Source organism: Phalacrocorax carbo, chromosome 8 (genome assembly GCF_963921805.1).
Source record: "Phalacrocorax carbo chromosome 8, bPhaCar2.1, whole genome shotgun sequence".
Lineage (NCBI taxonomy): Eukaryota > Metazoa > Chordata > Aves > Suliformes > Phalacrocoracidae > Phalacrocorax > Phalacrocorax carbo.
Genome location: NC_087520.1, coordinates 42,358,275 through 42,381,087, shown reverse-complemented (window position 1 = coordinate 42,381,087; position 22,813 = coordinate 42,358,275). Strand labels below are relative to the sequence as shown.

The 22,813-nt window shown below is 47.8% G+C and overlaps 1 protein-coding gene across 1 annotated transcript in view; it reads right to left on the bottom strand.

Annotated features, from left to right (window-relative positions):
• The window catches only part of ATP2C2 (ATPase secretory pathway Ca2+ transporting 2), a 29,239-nt gene extending 7,286 nt beyond the window's left edge, over positions 1 to 21,953 (bottom strand). The window contains exons 1-16 of the mRNA XM_064459669.1: positions 21,162 to 21,953; positions 13,951 to 14,064; positions 12,518 to 12,634; positions 10,596 to 10,685; positions 10,478 to 10,513; positions 10,324 to 10,385; positions 8,732 to 8,840; positions 8,507 to 8,656; positions 8,346 to 8,414; positions 7,431 to 7,506; positions 7,118 to 7,184; positions 5,773 to 5,897; positions 3,683 to 3,780; positions 2,852 to 2,953; positions 1,941 to 2,030; positions 412 to 513 (exon numbers count right to left, since the gene is read on the bottom strand). Of these exons, the coding sequence (XP_064315739.1) occupies positions 412 to 513; positions 1,941 to 2,030; positions 2,852 to 2,953; positions 3,683 to 3,780; positions 5,773 to 5,897; positions 7,118 to 7,184; positions 7,431 to 7,506; positions 8,346 to 8,414; positions 8,507 to 8,656; positions 8,732 to 8,840; positions 10,324 to 10,385; positions 10,478 to 10,513; positions 10,596 to 10,685; positions 12,518 to 12,634; positions 13,951 to 14,064; positions 21,162 to 21,260 (1,506 nt within the window). The 5' untranslated portion in view covers positions 21,261 to 21,953. The remainder of the gene's footprint in view (positions 1 to 411; positions 514 to 1,940; positions 2,031 to 2,851; positions 2,954 to 3,682; positions 3,781 to 5,772; positions 5,898 to 7,117; positions 7,185 to 7,430; positions 7,507 to 8,345; positions 8,415 to 8,506; positions 8,657 to 8,731; positions 8,841 to 10,323; positions 10,386 to 10,477; positions 10,514 to 10,595; positions 10,686 to 12,517; positions 12,635 to 13,950; positions 14,065 to 21,161) is intronic.
• Between the last annotated feature and the right edge of the window lie 860 nt (positions 21,954 to 22,813).

Below are 22,813 nucleotides of genomic sequence, written 5' to 3'. Positions count from 1 at the left end.
TTTGCTCCAGCCATTTTTCATGCTCAGCCATCACTGACAGAATGAAAAGGTTGGTGATTTCTTTTAAACTGGACTACATTATCAGCCAAAACGAACTCCTTAACCCGGCAAGGGAAAAATGGCCAACATTTTCTTCTAAACATCGTATCTTTCTTCCCCTGACAGTTATCTCTGAAAAGCTTTTGTTTTCCTGCTCAGACCACTGTATGAACAGTGTTATCTTCTCCCATTCAAACACAGCTTTACAAGCTAAAATTACAGCCAAGTTGGGAATTTTGAGGTTTGCTCAGTTTTTCTCCCGACACAGGTAACTTTTGAAAACATTATTTGCTGAAGAGATACCGTTTCGTGCCCATTGTTGAAGCGCACAATTAGAAACACGAAACCAGCCAACACCAGTGTTTGCTTTACCTGATTTTTCAGCGTGCATTTCACAGCCATCCACTTTTGTTCAGAGCTAAATGGAATTTCCTTCTTTCTTACATAAATATCTTTTATGTCAGCTAATTCCATCTAAAGGAAGATAAAACAAAAAGAGCACTGTAACGCTGAACAATGCCAAAGCTCGCATGTATTTGCCGTATTACAAGCATTGACTGATGACCACGTACTTCCAGGCAGTCATATGCCATGGAGCTCAAGAGGAAGCATGAGGAGAGTAAAACTCATTTTTCAAACTCATCTTTTCCTTTTGGTGCCTGATATGGGGTAAATTAAACTGCAGTTTGAAGCTTGATCCCCGTTGATTTTTGCAAGAACTAGGGAGCTGCACTGCCATCTCGGCGGGGCTTTGGGTCAAAGAAGACTCAAGTCCATTCCCTAAACCTGTGGCTAAGGGGTGGGCAGACCTGGTTTCTTCCACCCCAAGCTCAGCCTCCCCCACTGCGGTTATTTCCCAGCCACCCTTCTTGGACGAAAAAGGGAAACTGCAAATCACTGAGTGGTCAATCAGGAATGTGGTTTCAAATTATTTCCTGAGGGGTTAAACTCAAAAAGCAGTTCTCCACAAGACGACTCTTCAGCTATGAAGTACGACAGTCCAACCCAATACACGCCTGCTTTAGCAGCACGTGTGGTGCTCTAGGGGCAGGGGTAGTGATCAGAAGCAGCTTCCAGTCTCTCTCTCTCTCCCCTGGCTCCTGCCAAACTTAAAAATAATTATAAAAACAAAAAATAGAAGAGACAACCCCCCTCGTATTCTGCAATCTCTTGGCTACTGAATGGGGGAGCAGAAGGAAGATTTTAAGTTAGCATTTAGGGAAATGAAAGGTTATTGTTTTACTGAAAAAAAAAATCATGGTTTCACTGAGCTACAAGCTTTAAAAACAGGAGGTAAGAACAGACGTTTGCAGGTGCATCGCTTCATCAGGCACCTTCTGTGCTTTACAGCCCACCTGAGGACTGTGGATCACAGGCTGTGTAATGCTGATTAGATGTTACCTTGAAGTGTTTTACGGCCCTCTGCCTATGAGCATGGGTGCAATATTAATAAAAAAATCCTTATCTTACATAATTGTGACTAGAAAAAAATAAAAAGCTAGCAGATGACCCAAATCAATGATAACCCTCTGCCATGCTTTCTCATACGGCCTGTTCTTGCTCATTTTTCGCTCCCGTCTTCCTCCTGAACTCTTAATTGGCATGTGCAGAAAACGTAAAAAAAGCAGTCCCATCTGAGCCCAAAAGAAATCCATTAAGCAGCGTAATTGCACCCATTAACCAAGCAAAACAATTATTGCTGTTAGCGCAGAAGCTCAGGGAAGGTGTTTGCCTGTGACAAGAGGTTTCTATAGGAGAAGTGTAGATCTCACCTCGGGGAAGAGAGTCAAGGGAAGACTAAAACTGGTCTGGGGGTTTCAAAGAAGTCTGATCACTGCTCTCAGAGCTAACAATTCCAGCTTTTTTAATTTCTGGAACATTTTAAATCATGACAATCTTACCTTCATTGCAAGGGCAATGAGAGCTCCTTCTGTGGGCTGTCCCATCACACTGTTCCTCCTGATAATGGCGTTATTGACCACGCAGCCAGCCTAGAGAAAGGGACAAATTTACGTGGTTTTTTTTTTTTTCATAACTGAATTCATAGCTTTTTCATCTCTTCAGATGAAATAATGAGAGACTGGAGAATGAAAGCAGCCACATCCCAAAAGATGTGCTATTCCCCATAGCAGCGTCTCTTGAGATCAGTTCTTGTGCTTTCTAAACCCACTTATTCCATAGGATACACCAATATTTTGGTAAAATGTTACATTTTGGATAAATTAACATCAAGCAAAACATGACGTGTATCTAACCAGCTCAATAAATCATGGAAATGAAAACTTAAGTCTCTCCTACTGTTGCTTCTAGTGTGAGGTATGGACTGAATAAGACCTAACCTGCTTTTGAGGTCCCAGCTCAGATCATTTCACTACCCAAACACTCCACTTTAGCCTACAGTTGAATGCTTGAGATTTTATTTAATGCAAACACAAGACCTGGAGACCCTCACAGTACATTTATATATTGACTCTGCAGCTAAAGTCTAGAATCTGTCCACATTAAAAACCTGAATTTGGTAAAATTAACCGGTCTCTCCTCTGCCACAATTGTATTTTTATCCAAAATGTTATTGACACTTTAAGCTGATGATTCTGGTTTCTCTTTATATGTCTTATGATTGCTACCTTTCACCCATAAGCTCCATGGATTATATCACAATTACTCAGAGCCTTTTCATGAGAACGCTCGAGCAAGGCGGTTCACTTGAGAGTGACGAAAGTGCCTCTTTTTCACGCTTATAACCCAAAGTGATTTGTGCAAATGAAAATTGAAAATAAGTAGGACAAGCTGGTTCATGATTTATACTTACCTCCACTAGTTTCCCAACTGAGACGTTGGAAAATTCTTTAAGAATCTCCTTTGATGGCAGGAGATAAACATTTCCTTCTCCATTGTAGCCCACCCCACTGACCTGAGGAAGGAAGAGGCAGAAGAGGCAAATGTCCCAGTGCCAGGCAGGACTTACTACATCTGTATACATGGAGGTGCGCCAGAGAAGATTTCTGATTTTGATGGCACGCTGGGATTATTCTTCCTAGCTCAAAGCAATGCTTATAGGAAAGGCTGCAGGTAATGACGGTATAATAGTACAATAGCTGTACAGGAGCAAAGAGAATCAGCTTGTCTTACACTGAACTTGTTTGCCATGAGTTCAGAGTCTCTTGCAGCTCAGTCGAGAGACCCAGCCCTTCGGTAGCCCTGGGTGCACTGGTTTTACCCTGCTGCTGACTGGCCTGTGACTCCACTGCCCTACATTGTGCATGCCTGCATTTTTCACCCAGTTTGCACACAGGTAAATGAACAAGTGGAAGGATCAGGTCACTCGGATAACAAATATTCCTAGAGAAGATGGGCCCACAAGGGTCAGCGGCAGGTTTCAGTATTTGCAATAATTGCAGAGAGCAGCAGATGATGATAATGAACATCTTTATTTACGGCATCTGAGCAGCTTTTGCACATTCAGCCCAACCTCTGCCTGTCTCCAGCACCTCAAAAGTCCCTTCTTTTAATGGAACCGGTGATGTGCTAGAAACTGCTTGTTTTGGCCCTGTCTCAGCATTCCTGATTTGGGCCTAATTGAACTAAAAGCTGGCCTTACTGAGCTTGAACAGGAAAGTCGGAATTACCGCCTCGGCCATACCTCTGCCTGGAACCCATCTGAGGTCACGAGCTGAGTCACCGTCATCTCGTTGGCTGTCAGAGTGCCTGTCTTATCTGAGCAGATGACATTGCAGCAACCTGATGCAGGAAAGTTTTTAATCAGAGCTAATAAATAATGCAACCGAACAATGGGATTCGGGGCCCCAGAAGAGGGAGAACACGTTTCCCTAATGTTACTCGAACTGTGTCAGTGAGAAAAGGGAGAAAATATTGAGAAATGGATGAGTTTCCTAACAGGGTGTTGTAAGAAAAGGATCTGAGCACACATCAGGGTATCGTGCACATAATTCGGATGTGAGATGTGGAGGAGACATTGGAGGAGGGCCACATCATCTTGAGCATCATATGGTGGGTGATCAGAGAGGGCTCTGATCTCCGGGGGGTTGATCAATGTTTCTGAGGTGTAATTCCACGCAACAGAACAGCTGTTTTGTTCTGAAAAGACGCGTCAAATGCCCATTCTGCCACACGCTCCCTCAGATGGGCTATTTATTCCTGACTTAGAGAAGCAAGGGTTAACAGCCCTTCCCTGCCTCACCAAGGGATTGTGAGGGTAGATGTGTTAAAGACTACTACAAAAAAAACTTTAAAATGCACAGCTACTAGCAGGAGGTGCCCCACTTGTGTTCTGCTCTGTGACAATCCCGTTTCAGTAAAGCACACTTCTTCCAGGGACCATTTACACCTCAATAGAGCAATGGAGTGACTTATCAGAGTCACCACATTCAGAGTAGCTGCCATTCCCAAGAAGGGGAAAAAATTACTTTAATGCAAAAAGGAAACAGACTCCAACTCCCTTCTAAGTCGAATATCTTCCCTGGCTCTGGAGCCAACCATGCTGCTTAGGCACAGACACCACGAGCATGATGACCACCAGGTAGAAGAGAATAAAGCCGATTGGGCTGCAATTAAATTAATTGCAGTTTTGAAGGATTAGCACAAAACAAAGCTATCACCTCCAGTATTTCATTTTTAGTTATTGACAATTAAAGAATCAGATAAAGAAGAAGGATTATTTTTGTCCTTTTCAGAAGCTTAACAGACAAGGCACAATTAACGTGTGGGAGAGCAGAGTTTTTGCCATGCTTCAACTGCCTTGCAGAGCATCCGGGCATCTGGCAGTTACACCTATTTGGGCACAGCCCTACTGGAACAAAATTCTTCATGAGATAAGGCCGTTTCAGATGCCCTGGGTCAAGGCAGATGAGACAATAAAATAAGGGTGATAAGTTTCCTTAACTGCAGAACAAACAAGGGCAGTACAAATAATAGCAGCATTTCCAAGGAAGACAGGTTTTTAACTGAAGGATCTGCCTGTGCAGCAGGTATTTGTGAGTGCACAGGGCAGGGTTGGCATTTAGTGTACTTTGTAATGAGGGGTACTAAATACACAACACGTCTTCTCCTTCGTATAACTGCCATACTGACCAAGGGCAGCGCGGCAAGGCCTGGAATACAGTGACCTGGGAATAAGGGCCAATCGGAAGAGAAGGGGAGGTGGGAGAATCATTTCATTACAGCTCATTCTGCCCTGCAGCTGTGAGGATGGGCTGGGTGCCCTCTCAAGGTCCTCCCTCTCCGTTTTCCATGGCTTTTGGGGTACCAGGGAGATGGCCACACAGGCTGTAGGAGGACAAATGGTTTTGTTTATGCCACCAGGCTCAACTTGAGGGGCTGCAAGATTTTTCAGCCAGATACTGAAGAAGCAGACAGGACGGACCTGCAGGATGATCCCAGAGAATGGGGAGGAAGGAGAAACCAAGCCTTTCAACCCAAGCAGGGCACGCACATCTGCAGAGGGGCTCTGGTCCCCATGGGCCAGTGCCATGGATTGGGTTGCACCATTCCGAGCCCCTGCCTGTTTTAATGTGACTAAAATAAGATAAAAGGGTGAAAAACACAGGGTAGAAAATGCATTTAAGTCTGAACGGGTTGCTCTGGCCCAGTAAGCATATTCCAAAGTTAATATTTTTAATCAGGCCACGGCTCATTCGGCCAGCCCATTGCTATTCGGTTCAGATTTTCAGGCCTGGCAGACGACCAAGCTGCGTGGCCCCTTTGCCGCCTTACCTAAGGTTTCTACTATGGGCAGCTTCTTCACAATCACCCTTTTCTTAGCCATGCGGAGAATGCCCAGCACCAGCGTTACGGTGACCACGATGGGGAGGCCCTCTGGGATGGCGGCCACCGCCAGGCTGGGGACAGCAGAGAGAAAACAGCTTCAACGCAGGGGTCAAACTACAAGTACCGACCAAAATATGTCAAAGGGACATTGCCACGGGGTGAGTTTTCCTGCTCATATGTGTGTATCTGAGTGGGAGAGTGCAGTGCTAACCACTGGGACTCCTGGCACACTGTAAATACAATACCAGGATATTTATCCAGCTGTTCAACATTTTTCTGGATGATTTTGACAGAGCAATTACTTTTCTTCTTTACATTGCCAAAGAGCGTTAATTTCTGGCTAAGTAGGGATTTAGGGGTCAGATTTCGTTTCATTTATTTAATTTTCTGAGGATGGAAGTTGAATATTCCTTAGTGTCATGGCTCACATGCTAGTTACTGGCTGCTGGCCACACTCAGCCCCTCATCTCCTCTCTTACACGTGGGTACAACTGTGGCGGGACAGAATCAGGCCCCCAGACGTCCCCAGACGGCACACACTGAATAGAAGCAACACTAAAACCTGCAGCACCCGACATGCTACAAAAATCCAGACACAGTCTATGTCTGTCCCTCAGTTATTCCTTGGGTAACTCTGGACGCTTCTAGGTAAGTGCAAAAAGTAATCAAGGAGGGCTTTTGAAACCATAGGCTTCTCTCCAAAACTCAGGCTTAACTACTTTTCTTTGCCACCACATCCCCCCAGGGGACAGGAAGGTGGGCACGGAGCCAGTTTGGCTTCTCTGTTGTCTCCTTATCTGTGGTTTTGATTTTATTTCCATGGAAAACATTTTTTTTTTTTTTACACCGAACAACAGGTTTCGTGGGTACTACCAAAACACGTGGTTTATTGATTAAGAGGTTGTGCATGCTTTTTATGCCCTATAAAATGCACATTCCTATCTTTAGACGTAAATCCAGTAAGATCATCAAAGACTAATATTTGCTGTTGCTACACTCCCACTAAATTCATAGTACAGAAAGGACATTCACAGCAGGATGAGGTAGAAAACCCAGTGAAGATTTTAAAAATACTTTTCCAGAATTAAATAAACCCTAAAACTTGGGTTTTTTCTACTAAACTGCTGTAAAGCTCACATTCATTTCACCAGTGCAGGATCAATACATATTGATGAAGGGTCTTACTCAAGTTCTCCTTTGCAAAATGTCCATTGTTTTGAACAGGGAGTTGCCTGGGACACGTTTCACTAGAAATCAAAGAGAGAGGTGAAAGGTGGTCTCCAGTGCTCACCTAACTCCAATCGTGAACATGCTGAGGAGATGCTTCCCTTGTAACCAGCCAATAAGCATTATTAAACCTGGTGGGGGAAAACCATCTGATTAAAAAACCTCAAGAAATTTATAAATCTCTAACCTGCTTTAGCTGTTGGTGGGGAACCGAGCAGGCAGGGAGGCCCCCATTCTCTCTCCTTCCAAAGTGTCTCTGCTCGAACCCCCAACGTTCAGGTAACCCACATCAACAAGTACTTTTGAAAAAAGTGGCCCTGGAGCACAGAGGCCTTTCACAGCTGACCATGCAAGTACGAGCATTGCACCCGACTCACCGATTATGCCGAAGGAGAAAAGAGTGAGTTGCTTGCCCAGTCTGTCCATGCTTTTCTGGAGAGGTGTTTTGGGGGTCTGGAAACATTAGAGTATAGCTGGTTTTCTTTGCTTGTTACATGAGATAAGAAGATGACACTCAGCCCAGAACGACTGACGCACACAGTCCTGGTTATCATTTACTGGGGTTGCTACAGCTGCCCGATCTATCCTAGCGCTTCCCCACCCCAAACCCCCAGCGGGGTCTGCTGGGCACGGGCTGGCCCACAGGGAGAGAGTCGCTGCCTCAGTGCACTCAAGACAGGCAAAAAGTGGGAGAAAAAGAAGAATTATATTCAATTATAGCTGGGGAGCCAAGGTAGGGACAGACTAAGGGCTAAAAAAGGACCGTATCGATTGAGTCCAGGTCTGGATAATGTGTGTGCAAGACCTCTGGGACAGGGGTGAAAAGTCTGGACCACCCCCATCCTTCTCCCAGAATCTTTGCACACACATTACCCAGAAGTGTCTGCTTCTGCTTCGCTGTGATTTCTTGCATTAATGGCTCAAGAGTTAACTAGTTTCTAGATCCTCATCTGTGTTAGCTCAGAGTTCTGGCCCGTGAAATTTTGCCATGTGTAGAAGTAAAATTTTATATATGTAGTGGAAAGTGGAGGCGGGGTGGGGAGAGAAGCAACCGTGGTGTTTGGGTGACTACCAAGTTAGACACAAGCTGAGCATCACAAGTCTGGATTTAGAAGCCTAAATCCTGCTTATAGCCTTTTTTGGATACAGCACTTTGATGTCCCTCAGTCACACAGGCGTTTTGAGACAGAAATAGAAATGAACGCGATGCATTAACTCTTGGAACTGCTCCTCCTCACAAGCTTTCATCCAGAACATCTACCGTTTCCAGAGAGACACAGAGACTACTTTACCTCTTCAGCTTGCATCATTTTGAACACCTCTCCAAACTGTGAATTTTCACCCGTCCCAATAACTACGCCCTGAAAAGAAGGAAAAAAGAGAGGGGAAGATGAAAAACTCTGGAGATTCTGTAAGTGATGTCGAGGAAAAGATCAAGGCTGACAGGACTCACTTTTCCCTTCCCGTATCGCACCAGGGTCCCCATGAAAACAACATTGCTCAGTGTGGTTATGTCTCCGGCTTCCAGTAAGACACTGTCAGACTTGTTGCAAGGCTCAGCTTCTCCAGTAAAACTGGATTCATCCACCAGCAGATCTGTAACCTAATTAAAAAGGCACATTTCTGGCACTGTTAAGAAATTCCCGCAACAGGCTCTTATACGTATAGCTGTATTTACCTCTATCAGCCTGAGGTCTGCAGGAACCCTGTCGCCAACAGACAGATATATGATATCTCCAGGCACAAGCTCTCGTGCTAGAAGATGCTGCAGTTTTCCTTCCCTTAGGCTACGTTAGACAAACGGAAAAAGAACAGGAAAGCAGGCTGTGAGGTTTTCATTCCTTCTGCAGGCTTGGGAATGTGACTGGAGAGAAAGCAACAGCCCTGCCTCAAAGACCTTCCAAAGTAAATAAGAACACAAAATCTTCATAACGGTGAGGAGAGGTGATTATGTTTAGTTTGGGCTCAGTTTTAATTCATAAACAGACGGCCAGGTTATGGAAGACTTGCATTTCAGCAATAAGTGACTTAAACTGTACTTATACAGTAGATAGGAGTGACAAGATGGTGCGCATTCCTGTGGCTCATGCTTTAAGGAATGAACTGAAGATTCTTTAACCTAAAAAGAAGCTTTTTAAAGCTAGAATTACCACTGGCATTTCACTTTTGTATTAAGAGTACAGCCTTTCAAGTGGTTAGATGCTTACGGTGTCATATCATAAATAAATAAAGAACAAACAGTGGCATTTGTAAGATCCAAACCGGGATGAACTTTGGACCAGAAGAAAACCCCACGCTGCTTTTGCAGTGCAGGGTTCCTCTGGGCCTCACAGCTTATTTATATTTAATAAAACTCATTTGCAAAGACATAAAGAGGAAAAGTTTTTCCTGTAATCTAAAGGACTGATACAGAACATCAAAGGAGTCAGGGAAGTGATATCTGACAGACCTACAACTGCTCCATGGGCAATGGTGCTTGTGTGTGGCTGATCTGCACCAAAGCACCTGATGTAGTGAGGTGGGGGTCGGTCTCTTCTCCCAAGTCACTAGTGATAGAATGAGAGGAAACGGCCTCAAGCTGCATCGGGGGAGGTTTAGGTTGGATATTAGGAAAAAGTCTTCACTGCAAGAGTGGTCGGGCACTGGCACAGGCTGCCCAGAGAGGTGGGGGAGTCACCATCCCTGGGGGTGTTCAAAAAACATATAGACATGGCACTTCAGGGCATGATTTAGGACACATGGGGGTGTTGGGTTGGTGGTTGGACTTGATGATCCTAGAGGTCTTTTCCAACCTTAATGATTCTGTGAGTCTCTGTGTCTGTGCCCAGAACGTACACACAGTGGCAGGCAGGCGTGGGCGAGGAAACCGAGCCCGCGTGCGCCGCCATTCGTAAGTCATTTTGTGCCGATCTCCTGGGGAAGAGACTACCCTAAAGCCAAAGAAAAATGTAGGTGAGGTTTCTCCTGCACAGGGAGTCAGCGACATGCAAGAGGTTGCAGGGATGCTTAGGCAGGGTGTTCAGTGGGACATTTCTGGCACCCTCCTGCCTCTCAGCATTTATTCAATTCCTCTGGGTGCCTACTTTAAAAATCAGAGTTATTTCATCTCCTTTCACGGTGCCTTACAGCTGCACCCACACACGGTGCCACCCCTGCGGGCACCGGGGTTCTCATCACATGCACGACAACTTGAAGTGATTTTCTTCACCGCTCGGTTCTTCCCTCATAACCCGCACCCTGCTACACCCCACCAAACCAGGGATGCCTCACCAGTTGCACTCGGGGGGCACCAGCTTGTTAAGCTCTTCCAGAGATTTTTCTGAGCGATATTCCTTTTAGACGAGAAAGGAGAAGAAAGCCAAGTTACACGAGCGAGCCCGCTCATGGCAGCCCCGGCCGCGGAGCCGAGCTCCAGCTGACGTACCTGGATGAAGGCCACGGTGACCACGATGAGCACCGCCTGCGAACAAAGAGGCGTTACAGGCACGGGCACACCAGCTTCAGAGAGCGAAGGGTTGGGTTGCAGGAGAGGTACCACCTACCATGGCGATGCTTGCGGCGTCCTCGTATTCTTTCGTGATGACGCTTACTAAAGCGGAAGCCAGCAACAAGAGAATGAGGGGATTTTTAAACTGAAAAAATAATAAAAAAAAGCAATATAAAGTTAAATATGGCACTGCCGAAGCTGAGCTGGCCTCAGACCTCTCCAGAAAGGATTAGGCATGTGGTTTTGCTGCAGAGAGCCTCCTTGCCCAAGACAGCAGCATCGCTCTGCCTCGGCAGAGGGTGCAGCACCCGTGGTTGGGCTGAAGCCAGGTCCTGCGCCCGTACAGGGGACGGGTGGCACCGGGGACAAGCAGGGCAAGGCAGAGGCTCACACCAAATGACACCAGTTTCCTCTTTTCCCCTGTTTGCACAGGCCAGGCTCGCCTTTGCAGACATGCAGCGCAGGACTGACTCTGAAAGCTCGGAGGCACAAGAGATACAAACAAAAACTTCATTGTCTTTTTAGAATTTGAAACCAGAGATCCCCTTCCCCCCCCCCCGGCCCCGCCTTCTTTTTCCTCTTTTCTTTAGTTAATCTGCTAAACTCTGCGCTGAACCCAGGGCTCCAGGAGTAAGATCCTCACTTATTTTACTTTTAAACACAGATTTTAAGGACCTTTCTCTTACCTGAGAAAGTTACAGCTCCATTTAGATAATGTGGGAACTGACGTAAGGGAATTAAGTCAGGTAAAGAGAAAAGTGCCCGTTTTGGGTAACGTGTGGCGATGCACGGTCAGAAACCCAAGGTTTAAATGTATTCCTTGTTGAAACCAAAGGTGAGGGTCCCTTCATTTCTCTTTAGAACGACTGGGCCAAAGGGGATGCTTTACAAAAATAGCAGCTGGAAGAAGCCACGTCAAGTGTCTGCCGAGGGACGACGGTCAAGTGCAGAGGCGCGAATGGTGTGGGGCTGCAAGCAGCCCTTCCAGAGAGACCAACAGGTTGCAGAAGGCTCAGAGGTGCACTAAAGAGTGAGTTTGGTGTCCCCATAGGAGAAACACTTTGTTAAGGATGAGTAGGAAAAAAAAGCACCATCTCACTTTCTATTAAGAATAAAAGAGTCCTTGAAAAGACCAAGCGATGATTACAAAGTGCTTAAAGAATATTGATCACAGAGGAGAAAAGGGATAGTCCATGAAATAAAAATAAAGTCTTTCAAAGCAACTAAAATCTTCATGATCCAGCTAAGCAAGAAGAAAATCGGTCAAATAACTGGTTGAAAAAAACCAAAAACCAAAGACCCTTCTTGTTTGGTTAAAAAACTCTGAAAGGGAGGTCAAAGGTGCGTTAAATGCTGATGAGAACCAGTTAATAAAAGCAAAACTCAAGGATAACTCAGCTAGGGAAAAACAAGATAGCAAATACCACCTTCTGCCTGGCTTTTTGGGGGCTGCTGGTTTGAAATCGTGGATCTTTGCTGCGCATGGCACCGCGTATTAATGCATCTGTTACTGATGTATTGCTGATAGGGAACCAACGCTCACCTGAGCTCCGCAAGTGCCTCTGCTTTTGCAGGCGTTTTAGGACTTTCCTTCACGGGGGTAACTGAAACCAGAGTGGCTTTGAGCTACTACTGGTATTCCTCAAGCCTTTCATGATTTTATCACTTGCCTTAAAGGGAATAAACATGCTCCAGAAATCAGGCCACTCATCTATGGCTTTTGATTTGTGGGCTGCATGGAGATAAAAAGGTTTATTTTTATTTTAAGATGTTATCTTCACGTTAAATGACCCTGCATCTGAATCTCATGATGGCTTTCCCAGGGGAACAGACAATCTCTGTAGCTGGGGCACAGCCCCTTCCAAGGCTGAATCTGTAGAAGCAGAAATCCTGAATATTTCAATGCAGAGACACACTCAGGCCAAGCCAGCCAGGGGTTTTTGCCAGGAAATAAGAACGTGTGCAGAAAATCCTTACCTGGTCTAGATATTTCCTCCATATAGGCTCCGAATTCTCTACTGAAAATTCATTCCAGCCATGTTTTAACCTGCGCTGTAGCACAGAACACTCAGAGAGTCCGGTTTGTAAGTCAACCTAGAGGGAAATTAAAAGAAACAACCCAACCCAAACATCACATATTGTAGAATAGTTATAGGCAATGTTGTGTTAAAAACCTGTAAGTAGACCGGGCAAGATGTTCGTGGTTCAATCCCTCACATAAAAATAAATCTATCCATTGTTTTTTTTGTTTAGATATTTATTTTTGTTAAACTATAATACTTTGCCACCTACCACTACAGAAACCCATAAAGTAAGCACAAGGTAATTTAAAAAATATTTACATAAGTGAGAAGCCATATAATAGATGACAAATTAGAACTCTAAAATAGTAAAGGAAAAAACTGATTTCTAGTTTCACTGTATGTTAAAAAAAAAAAAACCAACAAAAAAACCAAAAATACCCTGAAAAAGCTCAAAGAGAACAAATGGAGGAGGAATAAGATCTATTTTGCCTGGATTTAAAAAACCAGCAAGGTCAGACACCAAAATATCGCTAAGCGCTACAGCTTTCCCTGGTCGTGGGGACTCAGCCTTTCTAGATTTCCATCTATTTTTCGTACATGTGGTTAAGTGTGAGTTATAACATCACACTGTTTCTTTTCCCTAGCGCTAAGTCGAGGGCAGACGGAGCGACTGGGGTTTCCTTCCTGAGCCCCCGTGTCCCTCCATCCCTCCGGCTACGCCCGTGCTGCGGCTGCGGGGAAGCTCGAGCGGGGCCGGGGCAGAGCCGGCCACCCCACGCACCCCTGCCAGGGCCGATCTCCCCGCTCCGCGCGGGCAAACAGGTCTCAGCACGAGCTGAGCCAGGTGACGGCTGCAGCTTTGCTGTTTGCTTGGGGTAGGGCTGGGGAGGTGAATCGGTGTCTGACGATTCAAACCGCAAGCAAGCCTTTGAGAAGTCATCTAGGACAATAAACGTGACGAGTTTTGCCTCTGAAATGAAACCCGCTACAAAAAGCAGGGGTAAAAGTGCTGCGTGCGTTCGCACAACATTTTCCAAGGAGCTGCCGATAATTTGAGTGGGAAGCTGCGCAGCCTGCACACGGGGCTCCTCCGCCAGCCTGGGCGCAGCCCTGCCAGCGCGTCGTTTTCCAGGCTGGACAATTGGGCTCTTTCACCTGCAGCTCAGAGCCACTCACTTCAGCAAAATCCTTTCCCAGGACAAAGGGAAGCACAAACGCCCAATGCTGAGCCAAGGCGAGGACCCGTCCCACGCGAAGGCAGGGGCACTGGGCAGTCCAGGAGTTTGCACGTGAAACCAAAGACCAGTTTTGCTGCTCAGCCTCTTCCCAGAGTCAGATTACACGGACTGCCTTGCTCTGTTCACAAAGACCTCTACAAACCCTTACATTTAAAGCTTTTGCCAAGTCTTCTTTATGGCGTTTACATGCGTCTTTTGCGGGCAGAACCGTCACCTCCTCCTCCTGCTGCTCAATTATTTTCAGCTCACACTCCTCATGGGTCTGAGTAAATGAGATAAAGCAATTGTTAGGCAAGAGCACAGTTCATAAAACTATTTAAGCATCTCTCTGTTTCTTTCCTTAATCCCATTCCCTTCTGTCACCTTGCCAGCTGTGTGGCTGGGCCCCCCAGTGCAAGAAGGGCAGGGAACTGCTGGAGCAAGCCCAGCGCAGAGCTGCCAAGGGGATCAGGGGCTGGAGCATCTCCCTTGTGAGGAAAGGCTGAGACCTGGGCTTGTTCAGCCTGGAGAGGAGAAGGCTGAGGGGGGATCTCAGCAATGCTTATAAATATCTGAAGGGCGGGTGTCAGGAGGATGGGGCCGGGCTCTTTTCAGTGGTGCCCAACGCCAGGCCAAGGGGTAACAGGCACAAGCTGGAACATGGGAAGTTCCCCCTGAACATGAGGCCAAACCCCTTCCCTGTGCGGGTGCCAGAGCAGGGGCACAGGCTGCCCAGAGAGGCTGTGGGGTCCCTTCCCTGGAGACATTCACCCCCCGCCCGGACACGGCCCTGTGCCCCTGCTCTGGGGGTGCCTGCTCAGGCAGGGGGTGGGATGGGGTGAGCTCCAGAGGTGATCTGTGATTCTGTGGCTTCACAGGTAGCTAAAACACTTCCTAAATCATAGCACTTTATAACATTTACTAATTAATCTTTATGACAACCTCAAAACCTGGTGCACATTCTTGTAGTGGAAAGAAAGACTATTAGGAGCTGGATCACTTAAAAGACAAGAGCACACCACCGCTGTGGTCAGAAAAGCGTGCCAGGCTCTGCTGTTTGCATGTATCCTGCCTGAGATGAGCATTTTTCTGTGCCAGTGTCTCACAGCCCACTGCCCGCTCAATGGTCAGAGCATGGGAAAAACCTTTTCCCCTGTTAAAGACATTAATTTATTTATTATTAATAGATGTGAGATAGAAGAATCTCTGAGCCAGTGGGAGAAAGCAAAAGCTGCCTCTCCCGTCTCCATGGCTGTTTTCTTCCACTGCTGGCTGTGCGAACACCTCCAAGCAGGACAAACCCTTCCTGTCCCATCCAGGCAGCCCGAGGGCTGTGCCGAGCTCCCAACACCCTGACCTCCCTTGTCTCCTTTTCCAAAACACTTTTCAGAGCAGTGGCATTGCCTGAAACTTCAGCCAGGCACACGATGGAGACTGTGTCAATGCTGCTGCAGGGTAAGGATGCAGAGGGAGAAACCTCACCCTTCCCAAGGGACAGGAGAATCCCACTGCCGCTTGCTTTCATTCATAAAGCACAAGACCGCGCGGTCATTACGAGAGGGACCCCGAGGGAGCGCGGTGCTCAGCCCCCAGCAGAGCTCAGCCATGCAGCCAGTTCACACTCGGCAGGGCAGGAAGAATTTGGCACCGGCTCCTCGCTGCCAGCACCCCGGGGTGTTCGCTGGGGGAAACGTTCAGGTCCGGCTCATAGCAGCACCTGAGCAAGGGCTTGGAGGACTTCAGAGGTGCCTGAAGTGGTATTTGGAGAATTAGCCCTTCCATGAATATTCAAGAGGTTTTTAGAAGCATCCAGCGTTTTGCAATCTAAAGACAGAGATTGATGCAGAAAATCCCTTTGGCTGTTCACTCATGCCAGTAACAGAATTGGTTTCTGTCTTGTGGCTTTGTAGCAGAGGAGATGGGAGCATCTCTAAGCCCTGCTCTTTAAAAAGGCTTTTGCCATTTCCATACGTTTCAGCCCCCTTTTTATTGCTGTTTACTGACCCACGGCACAGCTGCTAACACACGAGACGCTGGCACTGACCTGCTCCTGGAGCAAACACAGAAGAGTTTGCTGTGATCCCTCGGTCCGTGCAGAGCCCATTTAGAAGCCATTTTTGCCCCAGGAGCAACCAGCCTTTCCAAAACCCCAGCAATTTCTCCAAGATTTCCAAGGATATTCCACTTCCATGAATCCCTCATGCTGACAACCACGATTTGCCCAAAGAACCTGTAGCATTTCTCTGCTGTTTTGAGGCCTGCTATGTCCAGGCAGCACCCTTATTTCAGCATTTCCTTAACAGACATCTCTAAAAGGGACAAAAATGCCCTTCCAGTGATTCATTCCACCTGTGTGTCCTACTTGTGCAAGTTCAGCTGTTCCCTGTATCTTTGTTGACCCCCAGACCCTACAGGACTGAAAGCCACCCATGCATCTAAGGAGGTTGAAGGACTTGTTGGGAAGAAAATATGGGGTTGTAACATTTAGAAATGTACCTTGCATTCATTACTGTGCTGGTTTGATTAATGCTGGTGGCACATGAAGGTGTCGAGGCACAGCCTTGCCTTGAGGAAGTTTAAATTTTAATTAAAGGAGCTGGAGGGTGAGAAGAGACCCAGACAGGATGGTGACATGCCTCCAGTCCCCGAGCCAGCGGGGGAAGCCAGGGCTCAGCTCTAACACTAATATTTACCTTTGAAAAGGCGTGGAGGAAACGAACGACAAAAGCCTATGGATGTGCCCGAGCCATGCACTGGCAGCTCCTGCAGATACATTAGCAGCTCCTTGCAGGCATAGGCTGCTGTGAAATGAACAGCTTTATTGGGATGAGCTAATTTGCATTGATTAGCTTACACCTGTAAGTGATTTCCCCTGGATGAACGGGGCACAGCTTTTCCTACCAGACAAACAGCTCCAGTGATGCATCAGTGCAGCCCCATCGCTCTTCTCTTCTGCAGAGCGCCTTTGCCCCTAAAAACATCCCACCCAGCGTCTGGTAGACACCAGGCAGAGTCCTGAGCAAATACCTTCATAAACTAACCTCTCCTTGTGCATTACTTTCCTTTCTATTTACCTTGTAAAATGGATGCGGGCTAGCAGCACTATCCATTTACGTTTTTAACCTCTATCCTTTAGGCATAACTCAAGCACAAGAGCGCACGGCTCCATACAGCAGGGCAGAAAGAAGTAAAAAGAAAAACAAAAAAAAATGATTAGTTTATCTGTTGCTTTGCAAGGCCAGGAGATACTGGAGGCTGTAAAGAGCAGCTGGTCATGGTGGGGAGCCCTGCAGCACCCTGCCCCGGAGCACCTCGGAGCACAGCCGGCGCTGCCGGTACCTGTGCCGCTGCCGCCTCTTCCCTCGCCCCGAAACAATCCATCAATTGTTGTGCTGAGCAGCCTGCGTGGGAAGGAAGAAGGCGTGGGGCTTTCTGCAGAGTACGTAGCCCTTTCTGTGCGCTCTGGCAAACAGCCCAAAAGACGAGTTCTCGGGATTTCCCCCGGACCTCTGCCTTTACCAAGGTTTTGCATATTTTTTCCCCCCATCTTGGATTACTTTGCACCACCTAATATATCGTAATCCAGTCAAAAGTGGGCTGGGTTATTTAGTTTAACAAGAAGCCCTTTAAAAGATTAAGCAGAAACCCTCTCCCTGTATAATCTTCATCCTTACTAAAAGAAACAAATCAAACCATTCCCTCAAAAGCCCCTTGCGCTGCTTTTTCTGGTGCCCATGGCAGGCGGAGGACCTGCGTTTCAGGGGTGCAGGCAGCATGCGGAAACCAACCCAGAGCAAACCACAGCCCTGCAAACGACAGGCTGCCTCACTGGGCTTCATTATCCGAGCCCCCCGTCATTTCCCACCCACCGCCGCGGTTTCAGATCCTGTTGCGCAGTTTCTCGCTCCCCCATTGCACGTCTAGCACAGAATTGAGGATTTTCTATGTGAAATAAAGCCTCTGGTCTCCTGGCTTGTGGATATAAGCCTCAAAATTGACACTTTGATTGTTCAAAAAGCCAACGTTTTCCCAGAAAAGCTGACTTAAAACTATTCCCTGGATTTTGAGTTGCTCCCAGGGGTATTGGAGGGCTGACTTGGGCTGGGTGGGCAGTGCCCAAACTGTGGGCTGATTGCCCCCAGCTGAACATCCCCCTCCCCTCACCTCCACTGGTCTCTTCCTCCTGCTCAAACCTGCCTTTTCCTTTTTTTGCTTAATTATAAAAAAAGATTTTCCAGCTCCCATTAATCTAAAGCAAAGCCTCTTGAGCTGAAAGGTGGCATTGCCATCCCTGCAGGAGAACCCCCCCCATCACTACAGCTCCACAGCCAGCAGTTGAGGAGCTTCCTCACCCACACAAACCAGTCCCTCCCAGGCCCAAAAAACCCCCCAAACCCCAAAAGTTTATGGCAACTTCTTAGATAAGGTCTCCTAGGAGGGAGGTGCTGCAGCCCTCAGCCGAAAAACCTGTGGGAGCTGGAGTTAACCCCCTGCCTGCTGGAAGCTTTTTCAAAAGCAAGGAATTGGGCTTGACACCTCTAAGGGGCTGAAAACGTGCGTGTAAGCGAAGTCTGTGTCGCAGCTGTGCAAAGCCAATCCCATGGTCTTCCTTTTTTCACCGGGAAGGAAAGCTGCACTATTTGATTTATTTTGAGGGCATATAAAAAAATAGGTACCTGCACAGTAATAAAACGGTTCTCATAAGATGCTCTGCATATCCAGGAGGATATGGAGCCTGGGAAAGTCTCCAGGAGATAAATGTTCATTGGTGTGAAACCTGAAACGGAAAAAAGCCTTGACCCAAACTGGAATAGCAATTCAGGCCTGACCGTAGGACAGGGCTGGGAAATACCCGTGCTCCATCTCACGGCTACTGACTGTGGAATAGATCAGGTGTTGTGGGGGAACGGTGAAAAGGGGTTTTGGTGGGGAGAAATGGAACAATTGCAAAGGATAATTCCTAGGAGCTCCAAAGAAACTCTGGAGATCTTAATGCACTAAAATTTACTACCCAGACGTGCCTGGGGTAGAAGCCAGCTGTTTCTAAAGCTAACAAGGGAAAATCACAGCAGGTCCCTGGTGGGTTGGCAGCGGAGCTCCATGATGAACTCTTCTCCCATGCTCTCCAGGGATGATGCTCTCCAAGACCTTAAAGGTGTTTTTATCTTGCCCTGGGATCCAGTTATTCTGGGATGGAGGAGGCAGAGAGAGACCTGTGCCTGCATATACGGCTCCCTCCCACTGGCACCTGCCTGTGGCCCCTGCGGGACCAGCGCTGAGCATCACCAGTCCTAGGGGCACCGTGTGTGGAAATGGAGGCGTGGAGATGGACAGATTGCCCTGGATGGTGTTACAAACCCCACCCATATCATCTGGTTAAAAACTATTGGGGGTGAAGAGCTGCAGCCCCCTGGGAAATCTGCCCTTGACTGTGCCCGTTGGGTGCACTGGGTGCCACGGGGGTGACCCTGGTACATGGTCAAAGGGAAAAGGAGATGTGACCCACACAGTGCACAGAGGTTTTTTTACCCTCAAACACACGTACATGTGGGTGCTCAGAAGAAAAATCTTTGGATGTTCTTCAGATTTCTGCAGGAAACACATGGTTTTCATAAACCGTGGATCGGCAGCACAAAAATTCCCTGTGATTCTGAATGGGCCACTGCAGAAAAAGAGTTGAAACCGTATACGACAGAGTCTAGACATGGGCTGTGCTTGTGCTTTGATGTGAAAGTTAACTCTTCTACCCTCTCCAGATAACAGCATGGCCAGAGCCTGTGAGCTGGCCATCACCTCACAGCTACAAGCACAGGGGCTTTTCCTTCACAATTTGTGTATTTATCCTGGCTTGGGTCCCATCAGATCACCTGGCTCACATCTTTAAGGCCCAGGACAACCCTTTGACCAATATACTTAAGAGCTATAAGATTTAAAGTGCTCTGTTTTCAAATAAAGAAACAAAATACCGTCCTTAGAGGAAATGTGAATCATTTACCAGCCTAAATCATAACCTGAGAATATGTTCTTGATTTATCAAGTTCCTGTTGTCATTTCGCCTTGCTGGTTACTTTCTACACCTGCAGCCAGAAGGCTGGTCATTTCCCTGTCCTGTTATAAATGTATCACACTCTGAGCAACAGAAACGGTACCACCAAAGAGCAAGCCAGACTAATTGCTGGTGGCCTCCTGCCTGTGTATGATCAGAAATCTCAGCTTCCCATCAAAGCAAGATGGTTACAGACACTTTCTGTAACCCCAACAAGCTCTTCCTTTCATGGGCTTTTGGGCTATGGCTAGCGTAGAGCAGCATCACACAGCTCAATGTCTTATTTTCTTCTCCCTGTAGCGCTGACCAACCCCCATACTGGAAAGACGAGACTCAGAAGGGAGCAGAGGATTAGCTGAAACAATATCTGAGACAAGACCTCAGTCAGACAGTCACAGAAAAGAATGTGAATCTCTTGAAAGTGTGGGGATGGTCCTTGGGGATGGGACAGGACTGAGGGCTAAGCCTACATGCTGAAGGACTTAGACAAATCAGGTTTCTGTGGGAGGGCACCCAACCTATCTGTCACGTGGGAGAAAAAAAAAATGGGGCTTAAGCAATGGAAATCCCTGTGCTGAGAAAATGTGATAATAAAATAATCCTGGACCTGAAGGTTTTGTGGTAAAAAAGCAAGGAAAACAGCAAATGTGACACCTAGACCGCCACTGGCCACTCTTTGGTCCATCTGCACCGAGGAGAGGTAGTGAAGGGAGGAGGGGGAAAAAATCAGTGCTCACACATCAGCATTTTTCAAGAAAGGAAGGCGTTACTTCAGGGCAGACTCTGCAGGTCTGAGCTAAAGCTCTTCTCAGGCACTCGTTACCAGCAACGACTGCAGCAACAGAACAGAGAGACGAGGGGTCACAGCCCTTCCACCCACGACCGGCACCAGTGGCAGGGGGGACCCCTGGGGACAGGGTTAGCCTTGCTCTTCATTCACCCTTCTGCTGCGACAGCGTTTGCATTTTGTGCGAGCACTCCAGAGAGCCTCACGCAGCGCCCATGGCCCTCCCGGCAGCCGCTCTGCTGCGAGTTGTGTTGATTTTGAACCTCCTCGGCGCACAGAACAACGTTCCTGGCCAGGACTTTGGCCTGAGCTGTATGTCCTGGGAGTATCGCATAGAAACAAGTATCCCCATCTCACTCTGCTGCCTGGCAAACATCATTAATCTCGTCCCCTGTTGTACAGGGAATGACTCAGCACAGCGAGAAGAGAGCACAGCGGCGGTAATATCCAGTTACCGGTGGGACAAAGCAGACAAAGTAGACAAATTTAACCCCAATTACACAAATTATTTCAGCAGGTCCAGGCAAGAGGCATAGGCAATCCTCACCTCCTCTTCCGGCTCGCCGCTCCCAAGGGGCTGATATTTCTGCACAAAGCGGAAAAATGACCTTTTCTGGAAGAGTTTGGTGAAACCTCCTTCCACCATCTTCGCTGCGCAGCGGCGGGGAGCGCCCCGGGGGCCACCGGGACCGTGCCACCTGCTGCCGGCAGCGCGGGCTCGAATTCCCTCGCAAGCGCAGGGCTATGGTTACAGGCGGGGAGAGGCAGCGTTTACCTGCTGCCAAGTCACGCCTTCGGCCACAGGTGCCGGGGGGAGGCCACGCACCCTTCGAGCAGCGACGCAGGGCGCTTCGCCCATAAAACCCTGGCAGCGGCAGCCTGTCTGTGTTCAAAACCGTGGCTGATAGAGGAGTGAGGTGGCCCTACATGCGTGCACGGCTGGCACCTGAAGAGCAGGTTGAGGTCTTGCAGCTCTGTTTTCCTCCGCCCTCTGAAAAAGTGTTGTGGTAGGAGTGTCGGCCGGTGCCACATCTCGGGCAGGCAGATAGGGAGGGTGCTTTGGCGAGGCTGCTGCATGTAGAGGCAAGACGGGTTACACACACTGCCGAGCCTGCTTGTAAACTTCCAGGTTGGGGAAATCCTCCTTGAGAAACGCTCCTGTCAGCATAACGCCAGTATTTATAAGTATTTACATCAGGGAGAGGGCATAAATGTGTGATGTGTGAATTTGTGAGATGCTCGTTTATTAAAAAAACACAGTCTTACATTCGGTAGAGGGGAGTGCTTGCATGGTGGATCTCAATATATGGCTGAAGTTAACCAGTTACATCCTTTCTGAGGATTTATAGCTGCCTGTCAGGGAGCATCGTGCACTGGTTTGCACCAGCACACCTACATCCCTCCCCAGGCGTCATGACAGCATTCACTTAGGCTTAAATTGTCTCTGAGGTGTAAACTATGAGATTAAGATCCTCCTTTGACAGTAAAAACTGCATTGAGGGAATAAATGTCATCTCCAGTCAGAGAAAAACGTGCAATTTTCTGCAGGAGCACAGTTTTCTCCTAGGACATCCAGGTGCCACCTTCCTACCTCTGGGGCAGTGGAGGTGGTGACACCCAGCCCGTGATGGGGCCAAGACCCCAGACTCTCAGCGGCGTGACAGCTACCCAAAACCTGGAAGACTTCCATCAAACCGGTGTTTTCCCGTGGAGCATTTCAGTGTTGCCTATCTGCATCTGCCAGGTCCCACCAGCCCTAGCAAAAGCCGACGAGCCCCATGGGACACCCCCCCAGCATGATGCTGCTAGCAGCTACAGGTGACACACGCTGTCCCAGGCTGTGTCCCACTGAAGTTGTCTGGAGGAAGGGCTTCTTTCCAAAGACCGAGGGGAGAGTGATGCGATTGGGAAACACCCTGCAAATAGCCAGGTTCTCGTAAGACACAGCTGGGGCTCCCTAGTTCCCTTGGCTCCTGATTGAGAAATGCTTTCTTAATGACCTGGACTGGATGCGTCAGGCAGATGAAGGAAGTTCCTGCGTTGCTGCAACAGCCCTCCTTCCCATGGGAAAATATCCAGGGATAATGCTGGGCTCTGGATTTCAGGCAGCTCACACCCACACCCTGCCCAGGGTTTAGGTAAGGTGCTTAGCCAGGGCTTGACGGCAGCCCAGGCTCCCAGAGGTGTGTAGAGATTTAG